We start from the raw sequence: 26,174 nt of genomic DNA on the forward strand, positions 1-26,174 counted from the left end.
CATGTCCGGCACCGCAGGGGTTAACCCGGCACACCGCCCTCCCTGGTGTACGGCATGCATCCCAAATGTGACCAAGCTTTGTCTGAGCCCAAGTCCCTCCTCCGGGCTGCACATTGACCTCTACACCCACATAATCAGTCGGTGTACCGGTACCACCCTAATCGGCAGAAATTCCGTCCAGAGAGACACAGCTCGCAGCCATCCCAGGGGCACACCGGACTCTGCACAGGTGAACACAGCACCCAAAGCCTGCTTATTAGACTATGTGGGAGTCATTCTGGGGCCAAGTTCTAAAATAGTGAGCAGTCACCGTGGAAACCAATGGGGTGTTCCTGCAACTTGCTCCACTTTCACAGCATTTCCCCAGAATGCCTGTTTATACATAGCCCCATTATATATGTTGTGCACAGAACATCCAGCGGTGTTGATGTGTATTATACAAGTACTAATCAATGTGTGCATGTGCTGCCTTTTACACTTTGGATGGTACTGTGTTTTATTAGCGAACTCTGACAAATTATGCTTTTGTACAGTAATTATTTCTAGGCTGAAAATAAAATGTGGACATTATTCCATCTTATCTAATAAAGTAAAATATAACCGCTCCAGCTACGCGTTTTCATTTGAATAATTTATAAATTCCGAAGTAGAAAACATTCTACATTCCAGGCCACACCTCCATTTTATTAATAGTCTTTGGCTTGCTCTGAAACCCTGCTCATTTTTTTTAAGACACTGCTGCAGTGTATCTATCCCAGCTTTACTACGCTGGTCTTTCATGGTGCATTGTTATTTCTCATGCCTTTTCCCTGATTTCCAGGGTAATTCACTAACATCATTATTATTATTATTATTATTGTTAGCATTTATATAGTGCCAACATGCTCGGCAGCACTTTACAATTATTGAATGGGGATATTTGACATACAAAATGTTTACAGAGACAAGTGTTGAAGACAGCCGTGTCCAAACAAGCTTGCAATCTATGAGGAAGGGTTAAAGACAGACAAGAGAAATAACAGTATGTCGAGAGAAATAACAATGTCGGAGGGGAAAAGGGACTGATAGATAAGATGACTATATTTAAATAAGCTATTAAAGGGACACTCCAGGCAGCCCTTTTTACTCACTTCGTTCCAGCGCCGGGAGCCTCGTGAAGCCGCGCCCCCTATTTAGTCAAAATGACGAAATAGGCGGGCGCGAACAGGGAGCAATCAGACGCTTCCATTCGGAAGCGTCATTGCTCCCTTGTGCGCATACATATTTCATAGGGCAGCATTCATGCCGCCCTATGAAGTCCTGAGCGCACTACTGCGCATGCGCGCGCTGTGCGCGGTCGCGAGCTGAGCTGACTGACAGCTCAGCTCGCGGTCTTTGCCCGCCCCCTCTCCTCTGCTGAAAGGCAGAAGAGAGAAGGCGCGCACACAGTGCCTTCTCTCTCCTGCACACGTCAGACGTATATTAATACGTCTGACGTGTACATGGCCTTTTTAGGGCCATACATGATAGGAAGTCCCTCTGAGTGATGGCCACTGGAGGTATTTCTATCAATCATTGTAAACACTGTATTTTCTCTGAAAATACAGTGTTCACATTAGATTGCCTGCAGGGAGCTATAGATCTCACCTGAACAACTACATTAAGCTGTAGTTGTTCAGGTGACTATAGTGTCCCTTTTAAGTGTTGTTGTGTGGAAAAAAGGAACAGTGAAAAGAAAGAGAGCAAGTTGGGGAAGGAAGGCAATTTTAATGAGAGCAGTGTCACCCAAAAAGATGGTAGGATTTCCAAAAGAGAGGTGTTTTAAAAGACTGCAGGCTATGGGAGAGAGTCTGATGGCACAGGTAGGGTGTTTCATAACAATGAGGCAGCCCTTGAAAATTCCTACAGATGAGAGTTGGCAGTGTGTGAGCAAATAGATGTCAGGAGAAGGTCGTTGATACAGCAAAGTAAACGAGAGGCGGAGACCAGTGCCTGGTGGACGCAAGGTAAGAAGTCAAATTTTATAAAATAGTTTGACTACTTACAGAGTAGGGAGGGACATCAGGGCACTCCTGGTACTAAAACAATGTTAACTCTTTAAGACAGGAGGGCGTACAATTACGCCCTATTCTAAGCGGCTCTAAACGCCGCCGGCCGTAATTGTACGCCCTCCGCTCTTTTCTTACTTACCCGGTCGCCGGATTCCACGCCGGCGATCGCGGTTGGGGGGACTCACAGGGAGCCCTCCGCGGCACATCTAACGTCCTGAAGCCTCCCCCCCGGCCATGTGAGAGCGAGGTCCTTGCGAGGACCTCACAATCACATGGCCGGGTTAACTGGCTCAGGCATTGCTAGCAGGGGGACTAACTGTAATGACAGTTAGTCCCCCTGCTGGCTGGAAATAAAATAAAATTAATCAGTTTAAAAAAAACACATATACACACACATGCACTGTCTAGGTGTATTTTACTATTAATAAATATATATATATATATATATATTAATATCAAATTACACGTAGACTGATACTGATTAAATATATATAATTATTTTTATATATATTTATAATATAAATAAAATTAAAAAAATAATATAAATAAAATAAATAATAAAAAAATATATAGATGTGTTATTACGTTCTAACTGTATTGTGATATTAGTGTGTGTGTATATATCAAAATACACGTAGAACAAAGTAATACATATATTTATATACATAAATATGTACGTATATATATCACTATATATATATATATATATATATATATAAATAAAAATATTTGTAAAAAAATTATATATATATATATATATATATATATATATATATATATATATACACACATACGTATATATACATATATTAATTCTACACATATATTTATGTAATATTTTTAAATAATTAGGTATCTTAATTAATTACAATTAGCGGGACCTGCCTGACAACCCATGCCGAAAGTATAGGGAATTGAATTTGCTAGCACTATATTTAACCCTATAACTTTCCAAGACACCATAAACCTGTACATGGGGAGTACTGTTTTACTCGGGAGACTTCGCTGAACACAAATATTAGTGTTTCAAAACAGTAAAATGTATTACAACGATGATATCGCCAGTAAAAGTGACGTTTTTTGAATTTTTCACGCACAAACAGCACTTACACGGACGATATTATTGCTGTGATACTTTTTACTGTTTTGAAACACAAGTATTTGTGTTCAGTGAAGTCTCCCGAGTACAACAGTACCCCTCATGTACAGGTTTTATGGTGTTTTCAAAAGTTACAGCGTCAAATATAAGGCTTGTGTTTAATTTTTTTCACATTAAAATTCGCCAGATTGCTTACGTTGCCTTTGTGATCCTATGGTAGCCCAAGAATGAAAATTACCCCTATGATGGCATACCATTTGCAATAGTAGACAACCCAAGGTATTGCAAATGGGGTATGTCCAGTCTTTTTTAGTAGCCACTTAGTCACAAACACTGGCCAAAATTGGCGTTTTTTGCATTTTTCACACACTATCAAATACTAACGCTAACTTTGGCCAGTGTTTGTGACCAAATGGCTACTAAAAAAGACTGGACATACCCCATTTGCAATACCTTGGGTTGTCTACTATTGCAAATGGTATGCCATTATTGGGTGTAAATTTATTTCCTGGGCTACTATACAGTCTCAAAGGCAACGTAACCAATCTGGCGAATTTCAATTTAAAATGTAACACGCTATATTTGACCCTGTAACTTCCCAAAACACCATAAAACCTGTACATAGGGGGTACTGTTTTACATGTGAGACTTTGCTGAATACCAATATGTGTATTTTATTGCAGTAAAAGCAAACAGTATTATGACATTGACAGTTAAAATGTCATGTAGAACTAAATATTAAATTATGTTTCATAGCTAAATATTTGATATTAAATGAAAGCCCTGTTTCCCCTGAATACAATGATCTATAATAAGGGGGCGGTGCATTTAATATGAAAGAGGTGAATTACGGTTGGACAGACATATAGCGCAAATGCCAGGTTTTGTTTACGTTTTGTTCTGTTCACAACGTGTACATTTGGCTCAGTTCTTAAGGGGTTAAGCTTCAAAATTTTACACTGGGTCTGGAAACCATTACACTGCCATGGACTTATGCACCAACACATTCTGCTTTCCTTGTCTCTGAGTAAATTAACTGCAGGGAACACTCAATGAGCACGCCAGTCATTATGCAGATCAAAAAGTATTCAACATTTTTAATGCTTGTACGTCGTGTATATATAAAACACAGTTTTCTTAGGGGTGTATACAACAAAAGGCAAAATCAACCAATCATAGAAGTTTCAGTGTGAAAAGTGTATAGAACATTACGTATTGTTGTCAGTTAGTCTACTGCACATGTACAGGTGATACTCGAAAAATTAGAATATCGTGCAAAAGTTCATTTATTTCAGTAATGCAACGTAAAAGGGGAAACTAATATATGAGATAGACGCATTACCTGCAAAGCAAGATAGTTCAAGCCGTGATTTGTCATAAGTGTGATGATTATGGCTTACAGCTCATGAAAACCCCAAATCCACAATCTCAGTAAATTAGAATATTACATGCAATCAATAAAACAAGGAGTGTACATAGAACAATATCGGACCTCTGAAAAGTATAAGCATGCATATGGACTCAATACTTGATTTGGGCCCCTTTTGCAGCAATTACTGCCCCAATGTGGCCTGGGGCACTGCTGAGATGTTATGGAAGACCAGGATGCTTCAATAGCAGCCTTCAGCTCTTCTGCATTGTTCGGTCTCATGTCTCATCTTTCTCTTGGCAATTCCCCATAGATTCTCTATGGGGTTCAGGTCAGGCGAGTTTGCTTGGCAATCAAGCACAGTATTCCCACGGTCATTGAAGCAGCTTTGGTGCTTTTGGCAGTGTGGGCAGGTGCTGCTGGAAAAGGAAGTCAGCATCCCCATAAAGCTCGTCTGCGGAAGGAAGCATGAAGTGCTCCAATATCTCCTGGTAGACGGCTGCGTTGACCCTAGACTTAATGAAGCACAGTGGACCGACACCAGCAGATGACTTCGCTCCCCAAATCAACACAGACTGTGGAAACTTCAAACTGGACTTCAAGCATCTTGCAGTGTGTGCCTCTCCATTCTTCCTCCAGAATCTGGGTTCTTGGTTTCCAAATGAGATGCAAAAGTTGTTCTCATCAGAAAGAGGACTTTGGACCACTGAGCAACAGACCAGGTCTGTTTTTCTTTAGCCCAGGTAAGACGCTTCTGATGTTGTTTGTTGTTCAGGAGCGGCTTGACAAGAGGAATACTACATCTGAAGCCCATGTACAGGATCCATCTGTATGTGGTGGCTCTTGATGCACTGACTCCAGCCTCAGTCCACTCCTTGTGAAAGTCCCCAAAACATTTGAATGACCTTTTCCTGACAATCCTCTCCAGGCTGCGGTCATCCCTGCTGCGTGTGCACCTTTTTCTTCCATACTTTTCCCTTCCACATAACTTTCTATTAATGTGCTTTGATACAGCACTTTGGGAACATCCAACTTCCTTCGCAATTACCTTTTGAGGCTTTCCCTCCTTATGGAGTGTCAATAATGGTTTTCTGCACAACTGTCAGGTCAGCAGTCTTCCCCATGATTGTGATTCCTACTGAACCAGACTGAGAGACCATTTAAAGGCTCAGAAACCTTTTGCAGGTGTTATTGCACCTTTTTACAATATTCTAATTTACTTAGATTGTGGATTTGGGGTTTTCATGAGCTGTAAGCCATAATCATCGCACTTATGACAAATCACGGCTTGAACTATCTTGCTTTGCATGTAATGCGTCTATCTCATATATTAGTTTCCCCTTTTACGTTGCATTACTGAAATAAATTAACTTTTGCACAATATTCAAATTTTGCGAGTATCACCTGTATAGCACGTCTTCTCTAAACTATACAAGGTTATCTTGACCTGTGGGAAAAATAAGGGAGTCGGTGTGCCACTGCAACAGTTTGCAGACAGTCAGTTAGGAAAGAAAAAATTCTTACTTTTAACCCCTGCAGATGTGGAGAGACTTAACTAAGGCAAAGGCTTGCATTTATTTATTTATTTTGCATATTCAAGTAATTTTCTCATTAAAGTGCATAGTAGTACATCAAAATGTAATAAAGAACATACCAATACTAGTATTAAGAGCTTATATGATTATCATGTTAACGTATTACAGCTGCACGTATATTACATGTTCATAAACATTTATATCTAAACATTAACATAACAAACACCACAACAATTACACATAAACATAAAATACTGAGACACATGTGGAAGGCCAAAAAAAACAAAGGAAAAATAGAGATCATCTTCTGGGAGATGGAAACAAAAAATAAGATAGACAGACAAAAAGGAGTAAGATGTTCATCAACGTAGACAGGGTAATATATGATATTTGGGAATAATTAACTCTAATATATTAGATATATTATTTTCACTATAAAATATTGCTTTCTCCATCACCCCTTGATAATTAATCTGAGCTTTAATTACTTGTATATTGAGGAGTTCCTCCTTTCTCCAGTATTTGGCCATACAAAGCTTAACAGCCATTAATATATGTTCGGTAAGATATAATGATGGTTTCGACAAAGGAGGAAGGTTCAAATGAAATAGAAACCTCTCTGAGGTCAAATCATCATTTAATTTTAGTAACTTCTGATTTAAGGATGTTCAGTTTATCACAATCCCACCAAATATGTTTTATTGAACCAGGATTCCTATTACATCTCCAACACCGGCTAGAAGTATTTGGTTGGGATTTAGATAGCTTAGTAGGGACCATATACCATCTGTGAGTAAGTTTAAGAAAACAATATTTACACAATGAGTAAATTTTCCAAGTATTTTGAAAGAATTTGCCCATGGTTGAATGAGAGAATATTTTTCCCATTCTATGATGGATCAATATTTTGTATCCTGGTTTGAGGAATATAAAACGTTCCTATTCTTGGAGGAACTGTTTCCTTGTTCACCCAATAGAAGTTAAAACTTTATGAAAAAAGTCCATTGGAGAGACCTGATCTTAATTGAATATCGGAAAACTTACTTATACTCTCAGCAAAGTAAATAAACTTTATTTTGACTAATCCTAACTCTAGCCAATCCGTTAAATTAAGATCTTGAATAAAAAAAATTAAAAACGGTCAGTGGAGTATGTTTAGAGAGTTGGTTATTTGAAAAAAAAAAAAAAGTTTCTTTTATAGGATCTATAGATTGGAATACTTAATTAATAACTAGATTATCTATACTGAGATTTTTCAAAATATTTTAATCAATCCCCCAAAAAATGGAAAGGGTTGAGTTTACTACATACATTTCTTTCGTATTTATACCAAGATTTTGTACTGGCGTTTCTGTTTCCCCATTTAAGAAAATTGAAGAACACAACAGAATCGTATATAAGTAAAACATTGGGAAAAGATAGCCCTCCTTCTGAAGTCCTAGTTGTCATTGTCTTGAACGCAATTCTCGGCTTCTTAACTCCCCAAACATACGATGTAAACAATTTATGAAAGGACTTTAACATTTCTCTGGGGACTCTGGGAGGAATTGTTTTGAAAAATATACTCCAATTTAGGAAGCAAATATGATCTTAGAGTGTTTATTCTCCCAAGCCAAGAGAGTTGAACTTTACTCCATTTATCTGTCAAGCTTTTGAGCTCTTGTAGGAGTTCGCTATAATTTTCCTGGATCCAAGAACCAATATTAAAATTAATCTTAATGCCAAGATATGATATGAATTTATTAGACCAATTAAATTTATACGCTTCGGAAAGAGATATGTCCTGTAGGTGAGAAAGATTATTGTGAAAAATGACTAAATTCCTCTATACAACCCATCACAGCTGGAATACAAACATCTGGATTTGTCAAGGTCAAAATTATATAGTCTGCAAACAGTGTTATTTTCTGTTCTTTATTGGCTAAGTAGACGCCTGAGATGTTTCTAGTAAGTCTAATAAATGCTGCTAGTTATTATATAGATAAAATATAAAGTAAAGGTGCTAATGGACACCCTTGTCGGGTGCCATATCTAATAGGAAACCAAGCAGAATCTAAGCCATTTCCATAGACCTTTGCTGAAGGACTAGAATATAGTGACAGTGCAAGATCTTTACATTTTCCTTCAATTCCAAAAGCGGAATGGGTAGCTGATAAAAAAAATTCCAGTTAACTCTGTTGAACGCCTTTTTCGGGGTCGACCGCAATGAAAACCGACGGAAGGATATCTTTGGTGGCAACGAACGTTAAATTTAAAATCTTACGAACATTATCATAAGCTGTTCTCGATTTGATAAATCCTGATTGATCTATATGAGTTATGTCTGAAATAACCAAACTAAGTCTATCAGCCAAGATTTTGGAAAATATTTTCATATCTTGATTAATAAGCGAGATTGGACGATAGTTGCTTATATAACAGGAATCCTTGCCAGGTTTTGGAATTGGTGAAATGTTGCACTCAACATATCACAAGAGAAACCCTTGTATTCCTCTCTTTCTGCAAATACATTGCATAATAGGGGAATAATAATTGGTTCGTATGTTTTATAAAAATATGCTGCAAAGCCATGTGGGCCTTGTTTTTTTTTTTGATTTTTTAAATTTTTTTAAGATTCATAATTACTCTTTTAATTTCTTCCGCTGTGATGGGTTTATTCAGAGTGTTTAGTTTTAGCAAATCAATTTTGGGAAGAGAAAGTTTAGCAAAAAAAAAATCAAAGTCAATAGTAGAAACCCTAATTTCCTGAAGGTTATAAAGGGAGGCATAATACTCCGCAAAAGCCTTACCAATGCTCTGAGGGAACAGATGTATTCTTCCACCTTCTATAATTTTTTTTTCCCCATATTTCTTTAGGTCAGGTTTAAGTTTTTTGGAAAGAGATTTCCCCGCTCTGTTATTACTAGCATACCATCTTTGATTGACATGTGTAATTGATCGTTTTACTTTTTCTTTGAAAACATATTTGATTTGGAACTCAATTCCATTAATTTGTAGATGAATCGGGTGAGTTGGTTTCTTTTTATTAAGATGTTCATGTTTTGCAAGTTGGATATAGAGGTCTGCTAAATTAGCTCCTCTTGCTTTCGTGGCTTTAGCTTCCAGTTGGGTAAAATACCCCCTCATGATGCATTTAAATGATGCCCAAACAGTCTCTTTAGAGACCTGACCATTTTCATTCAACTTTAGATAGTCCTTAGCTAGATATTCTAAGTGAGCTCTATTTTGTTCTATCAGTAGGATAGTCATCTAATTTCCATTGAGGTCTAGATTTAAAATTAGAATTATTGTCTATAGAAACATTTATAGCAGCATGATCTGACCAAACAATAGACCCAATTTCAGAGCGTACAAACCTATTTAGATTTGATGCGTCCGTAATGAATAAATCAATTCTAGAGTAGCTTAAATGAACTTTAGAAAAGAAAGCAAAATCTCTAACTTTCGTATGTTGAGTTCTCCAAATGTCATATAAATCATAATTAACAAAAATTTATTGAAGCTATTTGGAGCGAGATTTGTATAAATTTAACATACGCTTAGAAACTTTAGAATTTATATTCATCTTAACATCTAAAATTGTATTCCAATCGCCACCAATGAGTAAAACCCCCTTTTTAAAATTTTCTCCACTTTCCCCCAAAACTTCTTATATGGGAGAAATCATTTGGAGCATATAAATTCACAAGGGTATATATAATTTGAAAAAAATCTCAGGCACTCACTGTGATTTCTTCCAGGTTGTTTATTGCAACGTTTCGACCTGAAACCAGGTCTTTATCAAGCTAACACCACAGTAACAAAAAAGCATTTTTATACACACATAATAATCAATCAATGTGAAATTACAACATTCATTATCATAAAAGGGGGGGCTGGGGCCTGACCTCCGACAGGATCAGACGTGCTCTGTCTGAGCTCCCGCTTCAGGGCCTGAAGATCGGTGCCAACTAGGAGCCAAACCCAACCACTGACCCATACTGGTGCCCACAGCGACCTCCAGCTGCTGGGGTACACGGGGATACCTCCCAAGACCCTACCTGGCATCCAAAGTAACCCAACAAGGCCGGAGCTTGAGTCGGGAAGGGACGGCCGCTCTCCCGGGTCTCCTACTGGCGTTTCGCTTACCTCACCCCCCCCTCTGGACCGGGCGGTTATCCCGGTCTCCACAGACAGCTACCGCAGCTCCAACCAGAGCCCAAACAACCGCCCTGCCGCAAAACGCTCACTGGGCAGTGCCCCTCAAGATGGCCGCTGCACGTCAGCCATGTGCGCGACCCGCTAGCATAAACGAGTTGAACGCAGCAGAGACCAGCCAGCACCAACCGACCATCATCACATCCTGCCCCAGGGCAAGAATGGCTGTCAACATGTGCAGCCCAAGGTACAAACTACCATCAAGCAGCAGAGAAAAATGGGGAGCAAAAAGCACAGGACCTCACGGGACTACCTCAATAACAGTCACAGAGTTAGTGGCACAGAAATGCCGGCCTACGCAACAGCCTGGGGCTGGAGGGACACCCGCACCTGCACGTATACCTGCACCACGGCACCCGGAGGCACACAGAATGCGGCTAGGGTTCGGTGGAGCGACCTGCTCAAGTTTGCAGGCATCCAATTACCCAGGGACTGTGCCTTACCCCCTCAGGGCATCGTCTGAGAGGGCTAAAGGCAACCGCTACAGTGACACTTATGCTACTAATATTATTGTTTTAACCTGCAAACTGAATCATATACAATGTGTGCTGTAGTCTAATTACCTCTAGGGGAACTAATAGCCTGATAACCCTCTCATGTTTCCCACGCTGCTGAGGTTAACTACCGCTGCAACCCCCACCAGTGCAAGGAACAAGCCCTATAACGTCACTAGTAACCATTTCCATGCATTAGTACCCAGCAGATATTAAGCAACAGAATAGACTTAAGGTTAACGTGTTACACTAGTATTCTATTTTATTTTGCAATGTTAATGTCAGCCTACCCAGTATGCCTCGATAACGCTTGTTGCCTTCGCATTGTATGATATAAATTGGTTCAGCCTGTTTTAGAGTGTGTGGCGTCTTTGATGCAGCCGCATCTCTTCTGAATACAGTGCCAGGCTGACCCCTGACTGATCTGAAGGTTGAGACCTGTGTGCTGCTTTGCAAAAGCAAACCTACCGGAGTGTGTGGGTTTGCTGATGGTCAGACTCTTGATGAGCTCAGCTGGATTAACATTAAAATTGTGGTTTGCATTTATGTTACATATTGCCAGGTCTGTGTATGGGGCATAGCTCCTAAGTAGCGGCAGAAGTTAATTTAAAAAAGGAAAAGATCTAAAGAAAGGGGAAAATTCTGCCAGGGAAACGGGTTTGTTTTCCTAGCACTGGAGAATCCCTTTAATGCAGCACTTACCCAAAGCCCATGGGTGGTGGAATCTCTCCACCCTCATTCTATGGAGGGACCTGTTACATACATAACACACAATACATACAACACTCCAACATATTCCATGCTCAACCCAAATACACACCTGTCACAGTACCAAAGTAGGATAGAACATATTACTGGTCAGAGTGTACAAAAGTCAAATAAAACATATTACTGGACCTTAGAGTGGCTGGGCTTAAAGTGGACAGTGAGAAAATTTGTAAATGACTAGACAAGCCGAGATGAGGATAACATGGATACGGGAGGACGAGTAAATGTAAGCAGGTCATGATTACAGAGATACACAGGGTCAGAGAACAAGCCAAAGTCAGAACCAAGAGTGAAACAATCACACTGATCGGGAAATCATGACTCTGGGGCAGGAAAAGTTATTTAAACGATTTGTTTAAAAGATGTTTTTAGTTCATCGTGACATTGTTTTGTTTTACAACAGCTTTGTAATGGCAAATGAAGCTCGTCCCTGTCCATGTGACATTGGAGATAAATTTGAACATGAAGAACAAGGAAAAGTGATACAAATTGAACACATTAAAGCTTATGTATGCAAACCGCATTCCAGCACAGACAAAGCTGTTATTGTAGTCCAAGATATCTTTGGATGGGAGCTCCCTAACACTCGATTCATTGCTGATCTACTTTCTGCTCATGGATACATGTAAGTTATTTCCTATTCAGTACACCATCCGTGAAATGTAAATATCGGTAATTAAACAATTATTTATTTGTAATAAATATACAGTCAAATTTGTGGACTTTTGTTTTACGGTGTCTATATGTTTTTGACTGCATGTATCTAGCCCATATCTAATTTACTGCATTGCAATTTACTCGTCCTATTTTGATCTTTTAATGTATTATTGTAATAATACTAGTTAGGTAACAAATATGTTCATCTTACTCTCTGAATTTAAAGGTGAAGTGACAAACGGACTTAAAATTAAAGGGACACTATAGTCACCTGAACAACTTTAGTTTAATGAAGCAGTTTTGGTGTATAGGACATGCCCCTGCAGCCTCGCTGAGATACAATTATTTAAGGTAAATTACATCTGTTTGAAAGTGAAAAAAAAAATTTTTTCATGCAGGCTCTGTCAATCATAGGCAGGGGAGGTGTGGCTAGGGCTGCATAAACAGAAACAAAGTGATTTAACTCCTAAATGACAGTGAATTGAGCAGTGAAATTGCAGGGGAATGATCTATACACTAAAACTGCTTTATTTAGCTAAAGTAATTTAGGTGACTATAGTGTTCCTTTAATATTATCACTTCTTCAAATACTGGGGATTGTAAATAAAATCCACAGATGTGGTTTCTGCTAACACTGTTTTCATTTTTTTTTCTTCACAAAAATAATACAAATAACACATCACATGACAGATGCAATAATAATAGCCATATTAGTTAAGCCAGCATAACAAATCTTCCAAGTCATCAGTTCTTGATAGATCTGCCCTTTGTTCATTTGGACACTTCAAAATTAGGTCTATTGTCAAAATTTACAGACTTTCGGCAGTTTGCAATGAGCAGATCATCAAAAGCCATTGAAATAGCTCAACTAAACAAATGCTTTAAGTGGTTTTCTTAAATTCATCTGAAAATGCAACTTGTAATGACTTCTCTAGTCTCAAAATTATTCAACCCACTTCCTGAATAGAATCCCTCACAACAGAACAAATATACAAAACCGGCAATAATCTTGTAATAATTGACTGAATCAGCTTGTCTGGGTCTCCCATATCTAGTTTTAAGTAATCTGCCAGCATTTTCTTTATATCTGGTTTTTAAGTATGTTTTCTAATTTATCTTGTTTAGTTGAACTTTCCATCACTAGATGTTCATGGGAGTATATTTTTTTTCTTATATATGTAAACATTTCTCTATTATTAAAAACTATTATTAATGCAAATTCGCCACAGACCCAACAGCCTGTTTTTTCTTAAAGGGATACCCTAGTGCCAGGAAAACAAACCCGCTTCCCTGGCACTAGAGAATCCTGGAGTGCCCCCCTCGCTCCTGCCCACATCCCATGTCACTGAAGGGGTTAAAGCCCCTTCAACTACTTACCTGAATTCAGCACCGTTGCTCCTCTTCCACTGACGTCAGCTGGCGGGGGAGACCTAATGCACATGCGCGGCAATGGCCGCGTGCTTTAGACCTACCCATAGGATTGCATTATTCAATGCTTTCCTATGGGGAATATGTAAAGCTGGAGGTCCGTAAAGACGTCCAGCATCAGATAATGGACCAAATATCCGCTTAGATTCCGGAAGCCCTCTAGTGGCTGTCTGGTAGACAGCCACAGAGGGCAGACTTAGAGCTGCAATGTAAACATTGCAGTTCTCTGGAAATGTAATGTTTTACATTGCAGCACTAGATGCAAAAGGGTCACAGCACCCAGACTACTTCAATTAGCTGAGATGGTCTGGGTGCCTACAGTGTCCTTTTAAGATGTTGTTAAAGCGCATAGCTATACTTGCATGAGGACCTACAGCATCTCATAAAAACCCATTGGAAAGCATTATACATGCTTTTCTATGGGAGAAGTACTAATGTGAGAGCGGCCAGGTGAGCAAAGTACTAATGCGAACGGAGGCGGAACCTAAACCAGTGCTGAGGGACATTTGTTTTAAACCCCTTCTGCACCACAGAGGGGGCCCGCAACGGAAGGGGGCACTATCATTAATTATAACTTTGTAGTGAATTAGATCTTTTGTTTCCTAGCAGTAGCTGTCAAAATGTAGTGTACTATAACTAAAAATTAAATTGGCTTTTACATTATTATCCTATTATTTTTTTCACACTGCATGTGGAGTAGGCAATACGATGTAACATGATCTCTGTCACAGAGAAGTACGTCCTGCAAGGGCTGCATTGGATTTACAGTGTACACCATACAGCATGAGTTTTATGGAATAAAGGAAAAGGAAAACAAAAGTAGAACCATAACATTATTAAAGTAGAATACCCTGTGTGCTAGAAGATCAAACTATCTTGTGCTCTTATTTATGCCTTTCCAACCTGGGAACTCACCCCCTTGCCTACAAGCTATGTATAAATCTAGAGTAAGCAACTATAGGGGCAGGAGAGGGAGGTTTGGGGACAGGATGTGGGAAATCAGAGTAGTGAGTATGTCAAGTACTTAACCCCTTAAGGACACATGACATGTCATGATTCCCTTTTATTCCAGAAGTTTGGTCCTTAAGGGGTTAAAGGACCACTATAGGCACCCAGACACTTAACCTTAATGAAGTGGTCTGAGTGCTAGGTCCAGCTAGGTTTAACCCTTTTTTTCTGTAAACATATGTGATAATATTCCATATTAATTAAGTATGATTGATCACTATTAAGCAACTCAAACATTTATAGATAGTTAAGATGGTACCGGTAAGCATATAAGCACACATAGCACATATTTCTAGATGCAGGCTTGAAGGCTTTATGCCACTGCTATTAAGAGCAGACACAGCACTACAGCTGTTTACTAAGCTGACACAGCACTTCAACAGTTTGAGAAACGTATGTTGCCTTCAAAAAACTTATGTTGCCATCTCTAGAAGAGTACAAAGAAAGCTTGTAGTTAACCGCACAAGACTTGGCATACGTTCTGGTGGTCCTGAACAGACTGGCCAGCTGCTTGTATCAAGGTCTTTTGCTGGGCTGCACTGATAAGGAACTTGAAGTCAGGTATATAAGACTAAGGGAATCTTGCGCTCCCTTGGAGAACTACCCACCTGTAATGCAGACGCGTGTTACTGGTTTCTGCTGTTCACAGAAGAGAGGGTCTCTCCGAGTGAGTGTGGCAAGGAGACAACCAAGCTTCTTTAATGGTGATGTATACTTAAGCTGATATATCTAGATACTAAGCTGTTTGAAGTAAATGCATGCAACTACTTAAATGAGAGTAAAACTTACTTTGCTTAGATCCCTTTGTGGATAATAAAGTGTAGTGTGAATTCTTATATTCAACTTGGTCTCTGTGTGATTTCTCTTTCCTATAATTCAATGTACTCTATCCGAACTGGGTTGTGTGCCCGTCAATATCGCTATAAACCTTATTAGGCATTGATAATTACTTTTTGGATATTGGTGCTTCATGAATTTAATGATTAGGCGCAACAACATTGCAGTTTCAGAGAAACTGCTATGTTTGCAATAGGGTTAATCTAGCCTATAGTGGCTGTCTCATTGACAGCCGCTAGAGGCGCTTCCGCGCTTCTCAATGTGATTTTCACAGTGAGAAAAGACGCCAGCGTCCATAGGAAAGCATTGAGAATGCTTTCCTATGGACTGGCTGAATGCGCGCGCCTCTTGCCGCGCATGCGCATTCAGCCGATGACTGAAGAAGAGGGAAGAAAGTCCACGACGCTGGAAAAGAGGTAAGCGATTAACCCCTTCCTCCCCCTCAGCGCCACCGGAGTGGGACCCTGAGGGTAGGGGCACCCTCAGGGCACTATAGTGCCAGGAAAACTAGTATGCAGAGTTACAGCTTCAGGCTTGAAGCTGTAATGGTGGTTTTAACCCTATAGGGTCAGGAATACATGTTTGTTTTCCTGACCCTATAGTGCTCCTTTAAGAGCAGTATTCCAGGCTTAGCCTCTATTACCTTGTCACTCAGTATAACTATACTTTAAGAATAAACAGAAAATAAAAACAATATCAAGCCATATAAAATCTTGTGGTTACTAAGGTTGGAAAGTGGAGCCCTTTAGATGGAAAAGCGATACCTCATAGCTGGGTACAGTCCCTCTGGTAGATGCCCTGACCGATAGGGTTTGCTGGAATGCTGAAGGGGTGAACTCTCTGGTGGAAGGGTTCAGCAGCACTAGGCTTGTTTCAGCCACTGTCAGTTGTTCCAGGAGCCTTAGGGTGTGTAACTGTGATTCCAGCTCTTGGAAACTTTGTGCTCTGTAGGTAGTGAGTGAAGAGCAGGACTCTGGGGATCCCCCATCTATATGATATAGTACAGGTTTACAAGTGTTGCAGATGTGGTTGCATGGCCCTTTGCCATGATAGAGTGCTTCTAGTGAGGTCTGGGAATATCAATAACGATAAGCCTTCAAAGGGTAGCGGCGTCTTCGCTCGGAGAGCAAGGAGCAGGGTTTTGTCTTGGAGAGCTTGAAAGCGGAAAATGAGATCCATCGTCGACAATGCTGGTGCATTCTCCGGCCTCGGCTGTTGAAACATGCCATCCAGCCTAACGGATTTTGCCTGTTTAGGCGGCCATAGAACAACAAACAGGCGCCTGGTGAAGTGAGGAAAGTCAGCCAGACCCACAGACTCAGGAACGCCCAGGATTTTAAGGTTGTACCGTCGTCTTTGCAATATCAAGCAATATCCAGTAGTGATGATCTGAAGGTGTGGCAGATGGACTTCGCAACAAGGTGAGACCAGGGTAACCAAAAAACAAAAAAGGCAAAACAATAGTGCTCTCTATATAAAATAGGCTACATAAATAAAATAGGAGGAATATTACTCACACTTAATAGAGAAGATACACCGCTCTATGGACCAAGTGTAGGCGGTATAATCCCCACCAAGGATTCTTTAATTCGGTCCTTGCTTGAAAGGTGAAATGATGCCAGGTATACATAATAAAATGATAAAATATGAATTGAAATATAAATAAAAAGGTATATGGCACACTAAGGGTTTAAAAGAGTAGCCAATGTTCTACATTTGTATTTCTGATATGTGTTTTATACTTCAGAACAGTGTGCCCAGATTTATTTAGAGGACAGGAGCCATGGAATCCAAACGGTGACTGGTCTGTCTTCCCTGAATGGTTAAAATCTCGTCCAGCAACTAAAGTTGATAAGTAAGACATAAGTATTGGATTTATAGTTTTACGGTTTTAAGAAATGTCATTTAAATTGTGCAAGCATGAAAAATTAAATGTAAACCCAAAAAATGACATGCAATTTTAAATCTCAACAATTGATGATTTAATAAAGAAAATCCCAAAAGGCTAATTTATTTATTTTATATGTAGGATGCATTTTACCACACAAAATCCTGTTTTATGTATATGTTACTAAGAGGCACATAATATAAAATTATGGGATTTATTCACTAAACAAGAATTTATTCATAACTGTAAATCGTAGTTGAAAAACAAATTGTAAAATGTAAGACAAAGAAGCTAAAATGAAAATATCTGTAAGTGAAGTCACAGCTTGGCTGCTTTAGCCTGAATTTTTGCAATTTCATTTTCAATTCACTATAATTTACTGTTTAGTGAATAAACCCTACAATTAATCATGATGTATTGCAACATAACCAAGCTATAAGTATAACGGAATTGGGTGGAAGTGGAGAGACCGGTTCCTTAAAAATGAAAATGGATCGGTGCGTATTACCAGAGTTTAAAAAATGTGTACTTATTGTGTGTTTGTGTGATTGTTATTCCTTTAAAAACTCAAAGTCCAAAATGTGTGCGGTGATTGGTGTAGCGCCTATTAAATATATTTGTAAAACTATATTATTCAGACTTTTGAATTCTATATATTTTTACAGAGAGACAGATTGCGTCTAGTAGTTGGTCAAAAACATGTTGCATACATATAAAAAAAAAAAAAAAAACCTATAAATAAATTAAAACAATTCAAATAAATTGTGTCATATTTTTAGTGGTCCAAAAGGTTCCATATGAAATAACGTCCTACGAAATTAATGATTTCTGTAGTAGCCAGGTCTCCTCAATGGGTCAGCATATAGGATATGAAACAAGAACAAACAAAGAAAAAGCCTTGAATAGTGTAGTAATTTGAACAAGTGCTGTATTAGCGTAAAAAAAAAGAAATACACTCACAAGTGAGCAGCTGACAAACTTGCTCAAGAACAACAGTGTGTGACAATATATTCTTTTACTTCAGAAAATAGTAGATATATACACGTGCAGAACAGGGAGCATAGGGGAATGTGGTCTTGACCATAGGTTGCTAGAGCGTCTCATAGACAGTACGTGAGATTAATACGCAGAGAAAATGTAAATCGTGAAAGTTTAGTAAGCCAAAAATACACTTACATACATGAGCATTACGATCAGCTCAGAAAACCCAGCATAAAGCGGTGTGATCCCTGCTTTAAGGATGTGTCTTTGAGGCTTCCTCCAAAAACCATCAGTGGAATATGGGATCTAAGCACAGAAAAGGGACATAGTGCTCTCCGCATATAACAATTTATAAAAAAATAAAAAAACATGTTTTTTAGGAGCATAATTGTTTGCTCTTTGATATCAGCATGGGTAGTATAATCCCCATTGGGGAGTGATGGAGGTGGATCCAGAACATGTGAAGCCATGTAACTTTCAGTGTGCACAGGGAACTCTTATAAATAGTAATACAGGACTAGAGGATAATAACAATCCACAAGAAATTATAATAAAAAAACACTAATGTATTTATTGTAAAATAAAAACTGATAAATATAAACAAAGTAAAACAATAAAGCCAAATGTAATTATATATCTCTATCACAAGGTGTTTCACCAATAAAGGATTTGTTCTCACGTGATAAAGCCTTTATTGGCAAAATGCTCTGTTATAGTGATTACACAGATTTGCTAGTAGGTGTATAGATTGGTAGAAAAATAAATAAATAGGTGTTTAGCCCAACTGTCAGTCAATTCTTCGGCCTAGACTCTATGCTGAAGAATTGACTGAAAAGGAAGAGCCGAAAAGATCTCCCATAGGTAATTCTTCTGCTCTCCACACATAGTAGCCACATTGCATGCAGTGTGGTTGGTATGGTAATTTTGTAGCTGATGCTGCTTGCAATGGCAAGGGAGCATAGTTACGGCAATAGAATTAAATGAAAAGACTGTGGGTGGAGTGAAGGATGGACCAGTGATGGGTGTTCAAGAAAAGTAGAACCCACGAAGTTGAGGAAAGGGTGGCACTGGATCGGAGGTAAGGTGATTATATCTTAAAATTTTACATTGAATACATCATGTATTATATTTATTTAATATAGGACAAATCAAGGGATGACTTGCATAAACTTAAAATAGGAATGGCAGGTTCACTTTAAAGGGAACTCTAAGCACCAAAACATATTTGGCCTAATTAAGTGGTATTGGTGTATAGATCATGCCAGTTTCATAGCTCAATTCTCTGTCATGTAGGAGTTAAGTCAATTTAGTTCATGCACCCTTAGCCACACCTCCCCAGGCAGTGACTTACACATCATCTCTATACACTTCCAGAAAAATTATTTCTTATGTTCTGCTCTGTTAATTGCCTACAGCAACTCCGTGTGTGTGCTTAAAGTTTAATTAACAGCAGATAAGAACTTCTAAAGTGAACACCCTGTGCTGTAAGATCTGATTGAAATGAAACACTTTTTTTTTTGTGAGTTACAACCACAGGAGGTGTGGCTAGAGCTGCATAAACAAATTAATTTAACACCTAAATGGGAGAATTCAGTGGGAACTTCATGGGCCTAATCTATACACACAAAAAAAACTTAAAGGACCAAGCTCAATGAAGTGGTCTGAGTGCCAGGTCCCTCTAGTTTTAACCCGAGCGCTGAAAACATAGCAGTTTCAGAGAAACTGCTATGTTTACACTGAGGGTTAATCCAGCCTCTAGTGGCTGTCTCCCTGACCGCCACTAGAGGCCGCTTCCGCGATTATCACTGTGAAAATCACAGTGAGAAGATGCTGGATGTCCATAGGAAAGCATTGAGTAATGCTTTCCTATGGGTGGTTTGAACGCGCGTGGCTCTTGCCGCGCATGCACATTCGGCGCTGACGTCGGCAGGAGGAGGAGAGGTCACCAGTGCTGTGGAAGTCTGGCGCTGGGTTAAGGTAAGTGGCTGAAGGGGTTTTAACCCCTTCAGCCCAACTGGAAGGGGGCGATGAGGGGGGGGGGACCTAATGACCCTATAGTGCCAGGAAAACGAGTTTGTTTTTCTGGCACTATAGTGGTCCTTTAAATTTAAGTTGTTTTGGTGCTTAGAGTATCCTTTTAACAATGTATTTACAATTTTTTTATTTAATGTATAGTCATATTAAAAAAAAGTAATCTTTTCTTTGCTGCTATAGCGAGTAAAAGAAAAAGTAATGCTAATTATAAAAAAGTGAAAAATAAAATTAGTACAATACTGGATTTCTTTTTATAAAAAGCAACAACTTGGCATTTACAAATAAGTGTTAACATATGATGAAACGTCCCCTTCAAAATGTAAATTTAAATATTTTTGGTTGAGAAATTAAGAAATAGAATGAAAAACATGTCAAGAGTTCAATATTGTTAAATATTTTGTTGGATAAGCATAACTTTTTTCAATGTATTTTTCAAAAGTAGGACTGAGGACTTATAATAATATATGTGTACATTAACGTTTGCATGTGTTATTTTTTTTTTATTTTTTTTTACAGAGAGGTAGATGTTGTTCTCAAGTATTTAAGGGAACAGTGTCATGTTAAAAAGATTGGAGTTATTGGCTTTTGCTGGGGTGGAATCGTGACTCATCATTTAATGTTAAAATATCCAGATATAAAAGCTGGAGTGTCATTTTATGGTAAGCGTATTCTTCAGTTCTGTCCCCGTCAAATGTGCTATGATTAATCAATAACCTATAAAATATGCATTTTTAAAGATGCTGTGTTGCCTGATTATTTTAAATGAACCCCTCTCAAATTAAGTAAAGCATGTTTTTACTTATTTACTACTTTTTACTTAACCTTACTTGGTTAACAAAATATATATATATTTTTTAACTATTGCATATTTTACCTCTTTATAGGACCACTACACACCCATAAAATACTGCATTTGCCGAAGTGCATTTTGGCTGAGGAGTATCCTTTTTTTTAACCCCAATATATAAAAGTGCCATTTGACATAAGAAATTGTCACTTTTATAAATAAATTATAGCACATCCTCCTTACTGTCAATCAAATAGCCAGGGAGGTTTGCTGCCTCCTTCTGTTAGCTATCCTGAGCAAACAGAAGAGGCAGGCAAGCATCCCCCCCACAGATTTCAGATCAGCATCTTTAGCTCATCCAGCTCCTCCAGGCCTCAGGTCAGGTGCATTTGCGTGCACAAACCTGTGTGAACACAAAAGATGGTGTGTGCAGTTTTATAAACTTGCTCCTGTGCATTATGATTTATTATTTGCCTGTGAATAGACAGTCTTTTCTGGGAAAAAGGGGGCATCTTGCAAAGTCATAAGAAACATGTATTCATTGGAGGTGTGTGGTGGCCCCCCCGATGAGAAGATGAGTTTCGCCGCCAGAGCTGTTCTTTTCCCCCTAGTGGGAGGGATGCTATAGCGCAGAGCAGGAACAGCTCTTAAAAGAGCTAGTGATTAAGCACTCCAAGCAGGAGAGAGAGAGAGAGCTGTTATAGCTTTCCCCACAAACATGACACGAGGCTCTATGCTGTGAGATGACTGAGTTTACTGGAGCCACACACAGCCTTTTATGTCAATCCCCATACACAAAAAATGTAATCCCTCCTCTGTGCTCGGAGATAATTGGATTATGTGAATACAATTCCTGATTCAATTATCTCCAAGCACAGAAAAATATACTTTTACACAGTACCCTGAAAGTACCCACAAAACTCATGGAAACCCCACTAAAGTTATATCCCCTGATAGCCCCGATCTGGGGGACCAACATATCCAAAGATCACCCAGATCGGTTCATGGGTTCGGGATTTCCATGGAAGTCAAATATCGAACGACCGCACACAAGGGTCTTCCTGCCCAAAAGAGTTCCATGAAATCAGGCTGTGCTGTCAGTCTCTTTCGGGAATACATGAAATAGTCAAAATACCGAACGGAAGAGTTCGTAGGGATGCTTAGTCTATGTATTTGGTTCGGGAGCTTATTCCTACCGAATGCCGCTCTTTTTATACAAATCCAGATGAATGTAGGAAGGTATGGAGTCCCAGCGGTGTTCGCACCGTCGAGTGTCCGATTATAGTTCCATGCACTCAACGACTAAACACCGCCGTATGTATTCGCAGCTAAAGATGGCCGCGTGTTTGTACGCTGACCACCCAGCCGACTGTTAGAATGCCTGTGGTTTTCGAGGTGTTACAAAGATGATAGAAGTTAATGAGGGGCACACTCCACTCACGAATGATCTGGACGTTCGGTAGGGGGAATAAAATTAGGAATAAACGAAATTGAAAGCAATATCCCGAATTAATAGGGGAATGAAATGAAGGGGTTTTCAGTCCAGAGACGGGGTGATCCGTCACAAGGTATATCTACTAAACTGTGACTTTAACTTTTTTGCCCATTTGATCAGCAGAGTAGCTTTAAGGGTAGCTGGTTCAATTTTTTTGGATGGTTTGGCAATTTACTTTAAATTTAGGAGGTAGAGCCAAATGTTAGGAACCATGCACACTTTTAACTTAATTTTTTTCCATTGATTAGCCATTACCTATCTAATCACAATCATATCACATTAGTAAGTCCAGCTGCACACTCTCACTCATACATAACTATGAAATCATAATCTGGCTTAATGGTGACATTGAATTAACATATATCGTTTAATATGGTTTAAAAACAAATATTTCCTGTGTTTCCATCAATTAAAAGAAATATATGTTGAACTGTTTTTACTACAGGTATAATCCGTGATGCAGAAGATCGCTATAATCTGCAAAACCCAACCTTATTTATTTTTGGTGAAATTGATTCCATCATTCCCCTTGATCAGGTAGCAAATATTAGTTTTTATTTTCATGGTATTTAATAATTGTTGATTGCATTTTTGTACAATTGATTTTTTATATTATTATTTTGCTATTTAGCCTGTCTTGTGCTAGGCAACATTTGATTTTTAAATCTGGAAAATGTTTTGTTATATGGTTGATAATATAAATAAATATGAATGTAGCTTTTCAACTTGAGTCATAAGCCAACTCAAAGTGGGCCATACGTGAATTGTCCCTTACCTGCAGCTGCTTGCCACAGTGTTTAAATACTCTGTGCCACTAAAGACCATTTGCATCAGATCACAAAGCTCATTGTGCAGCTGTTCACAAGTGTAAGGCTAGATAAGAATCTGCATTGTGTGAAAGTCTTGGCTCCCAAGCAACTCCAGTGCCAGCTGTTATGGTATATTGGATTGTGAGCTGTATATGATGTACCTGTGGCACAGACCTTTCTATGCTTTATTATGTTTCTGTGTTCCTGTCTGATAATTTGCAACACTATATCCGGCAGCAAATGCAGAATTTAAAATGAGCACCCAGGAACCTGCATCAGCAGTATGTCATGAACAGACTTCCTACTGCACTGGGCTTCAACCTACTAATCAGGAAAAGCAGACAGTCTTGATGGGGGAATATAATTAAAGCAGAACTTTCATTTCTTTAAAAGTGATAGTTCCATGTTTCCTCACTACCGGCACTTTTGAATTGTTTACTCAGGTAAAGAGTGCAGCACAGCTAAATAAAAAACAGACTTACTTTTGTATTCAAATATTAAGAAAGGATGAAAATAATACTTCATTGTTCAGACCTCATTGATCCACAATACTCCATATGTGCGCATGCTGAAATTCTGTATGAGTACGTGCATACATGGCATTGCTTCCATAGTGCTGTGTGCGCAGATAGCACTGCAGTAATTAAACAAATTTGTGTTGTATGCTCTTACTGAGCCTGGACAGCGAGCCGTTCCATGTAATTTAAAAAGAAGGACTTATTGAAAAATTTAGAAAAAACACACAACTGTAGCAGAATGGACGCTTGCTAGACACTTTTTATTCCCCTTTTTCGGCTGTCCGTACACCCTGCAGCAGAACTTCCACCTTTCGTGTGTTTTCCCACTGTTGTTTCGTGTAGTTCCTGTTTGGCCGTTTGGAATGCCTTTGTCTCCCCCACGAGAACCACCCCTGTGCCCAATTAGAACGTTGACACCAACCACTTAAGTGCAAAACCGCAAGGGAAAACTATTAACGAGTGCTACCCCTGGGTGGCCATTTCGTATAACCGAACACGTGACAGAGAGAATGGCGGCCATCTTGTCTCCCGAATGTGTGCAGCAATACTTGGTCATAGAGTGCCTGGAACTCTTTTCGGCTAGGCACTCGCGCAAACACCGTTAAGCCTTAGACTGCTGCCCGTTCCAGTTCCCGACCACCTACTCGAACGACGTTCGGGAGATATGAACTACCGAACAGGGGGAGCATTTGTATCCTAAACAGATTCCCTTTCAAACAGGAGAGAACACCCACCACACCACCAATAGACTTCCAGCATCCACCGTATTTAAGGGGAGGGAAGAAGTTGGCGTATTGGTACACTTGATAGCATTTTCAGTGGTTTTTTTTTTTTGCATGTATTTTAATATTGGTCCCCGAGGAAGTTTCCTAAAGGGAATGAAACGCGTAGGACCACTTATTTTTAATATTATTTTAAATATGCCAATAAATTAATCTTTTTCTACATCCAACCATTTGAAGTGTGTACACTTCCTGGTTTCCAGAGCAGAGCTACTACCAAAAGCGGGATATACCCTCCTAACCATAGGGGAGGCACCCTGAAGGCTTACTTTTTACGAAGCGTTGGGCAATCAATAAGGCTATAACAATATTACGCTATGTTGTATTTTATGTTTATGTTTTAGTGATACAAGCTTGATCCCTGTCCTATTTGTATTCCATAGTATTTGTATGTATGTCTTTACATATGTAATTTAAATATAGATGACACATATGTGATCACTGTAGTATTGCACAGCATAAGCAGTTGTTGAAGTTTAACGAGTGTATATGTGTTGACTGTGTTTCAGGTAAATGTACTAAAGGAGAAATTAAAAGAACATGCTAAGGTTGATTATGAGGTGAAGGTGTTTCCAAAACAGACACATGGATTTGTACACAGAAAGAAAGAAGATATCAACCCAGAGGACAAACCTTATATTGAAGAAGCAAGAAAAGACATGATTGAATGGCTCCACAAATACATTAACTGAATAACTTGGGCCTGGATTATTTTAATTTGTAAAAAAAAAACAATTCTTAATCTGTTTTACTACCTATAAATATGGACAAACTTGCTATATAAATTAGTTAATTATTACATATGAAATCTCACTAAGCAATGCAAAACTTTAAAGGAATATTCCAAGTACCATAACCACTATAGCCTGCTTTAGTAGTTATGGAGCAAGGAGTACCCTGACGCCATCTGGTCTTCTGCAGGACATACCATGTTATGTTTTTTTTAGAGTAAGCACGGCCAATGCATGACAAGGCTCATAGGTTGAAGCGCTCTATTTTAACTAGTGTGGCCCTGCATGACCCTGCTTGGCTCTATAGAGAAATCTGTTTTCTTTTGCAGGAGAAGATGATGCAGGGAACGCAGCAGGACCCAGGTACAGTGTCAAACAATATAATTCCATGGGCAAAGGCTGTATTGGTAATGGTGCTTGGAGTATACTTTTAATTTTTTTTTATCAGCTTATCACCTTGCTTATGTTCTTAAGGTTATTCTGCAGGTACAGTTTACTGTCTGTTTTTATTTTGACCTCAGAACTTTATAGACATTAGAGAAAGCTTGGCTACAAAACTCTAAAAAGATGTTGATGATGGAAATCCTTTTATAGCATTTAGGCAAAATTGCTAAATTCACATTTATACAAAAGTATTTCTACATATATCAATAGTATTTTTTTGCTCATTTATGTTCCTACAATGAAATTGCGATCTTCATTTTGCCTTGACATAATCTACTCATAA

At 38.9% G+C, this 26,174-nt stretch overlaps 1 protein-coding gene across 1 annotated transcript; it reads left to right on the forward strand.

Moving 5' to 3' along the window:
- Nucleotides 1–26,174, forward strand: LOC134607984 (carboxymethylenebutenolidase homolog). Its single transcript, XM_063450603.1, has 6 exons — nucleotides 1–229; nucleotides 11,896–12,117; nucleotides 17,170–17,277; nucleotides 20,842–20,984; nucleotides 23,053–23,144; nucleotides 25,226–26,174. The coding sequence occupies exons 2-6, from the start codon at nucleotides 11,903–11,905 to the stop codon at nucleotides 25,406–25,408; spliced, it is 741 nt and encodes a 246-aa protein (XP_063306673.1). The 5' UTR covers nucleotides 1–229; nucleotides 11,896–11,902; the 3' UTR covers nucleotides 25,409–26,174.

Source organism: Pelobates fuscus, chromosome 4, assembly GCF_036172605.1.
Source record: "Pelobates fuscus isolate aPelFus1 chromosome 4, aPelFus1.pri, whole genome shotgun sequence".
Classification (NCBI taxonomy): Eukaryota; Metazoa; Chordata; class Amphibia; order Anura; family Pelobatidae; genus Pelobates; species Pelobates fuscus.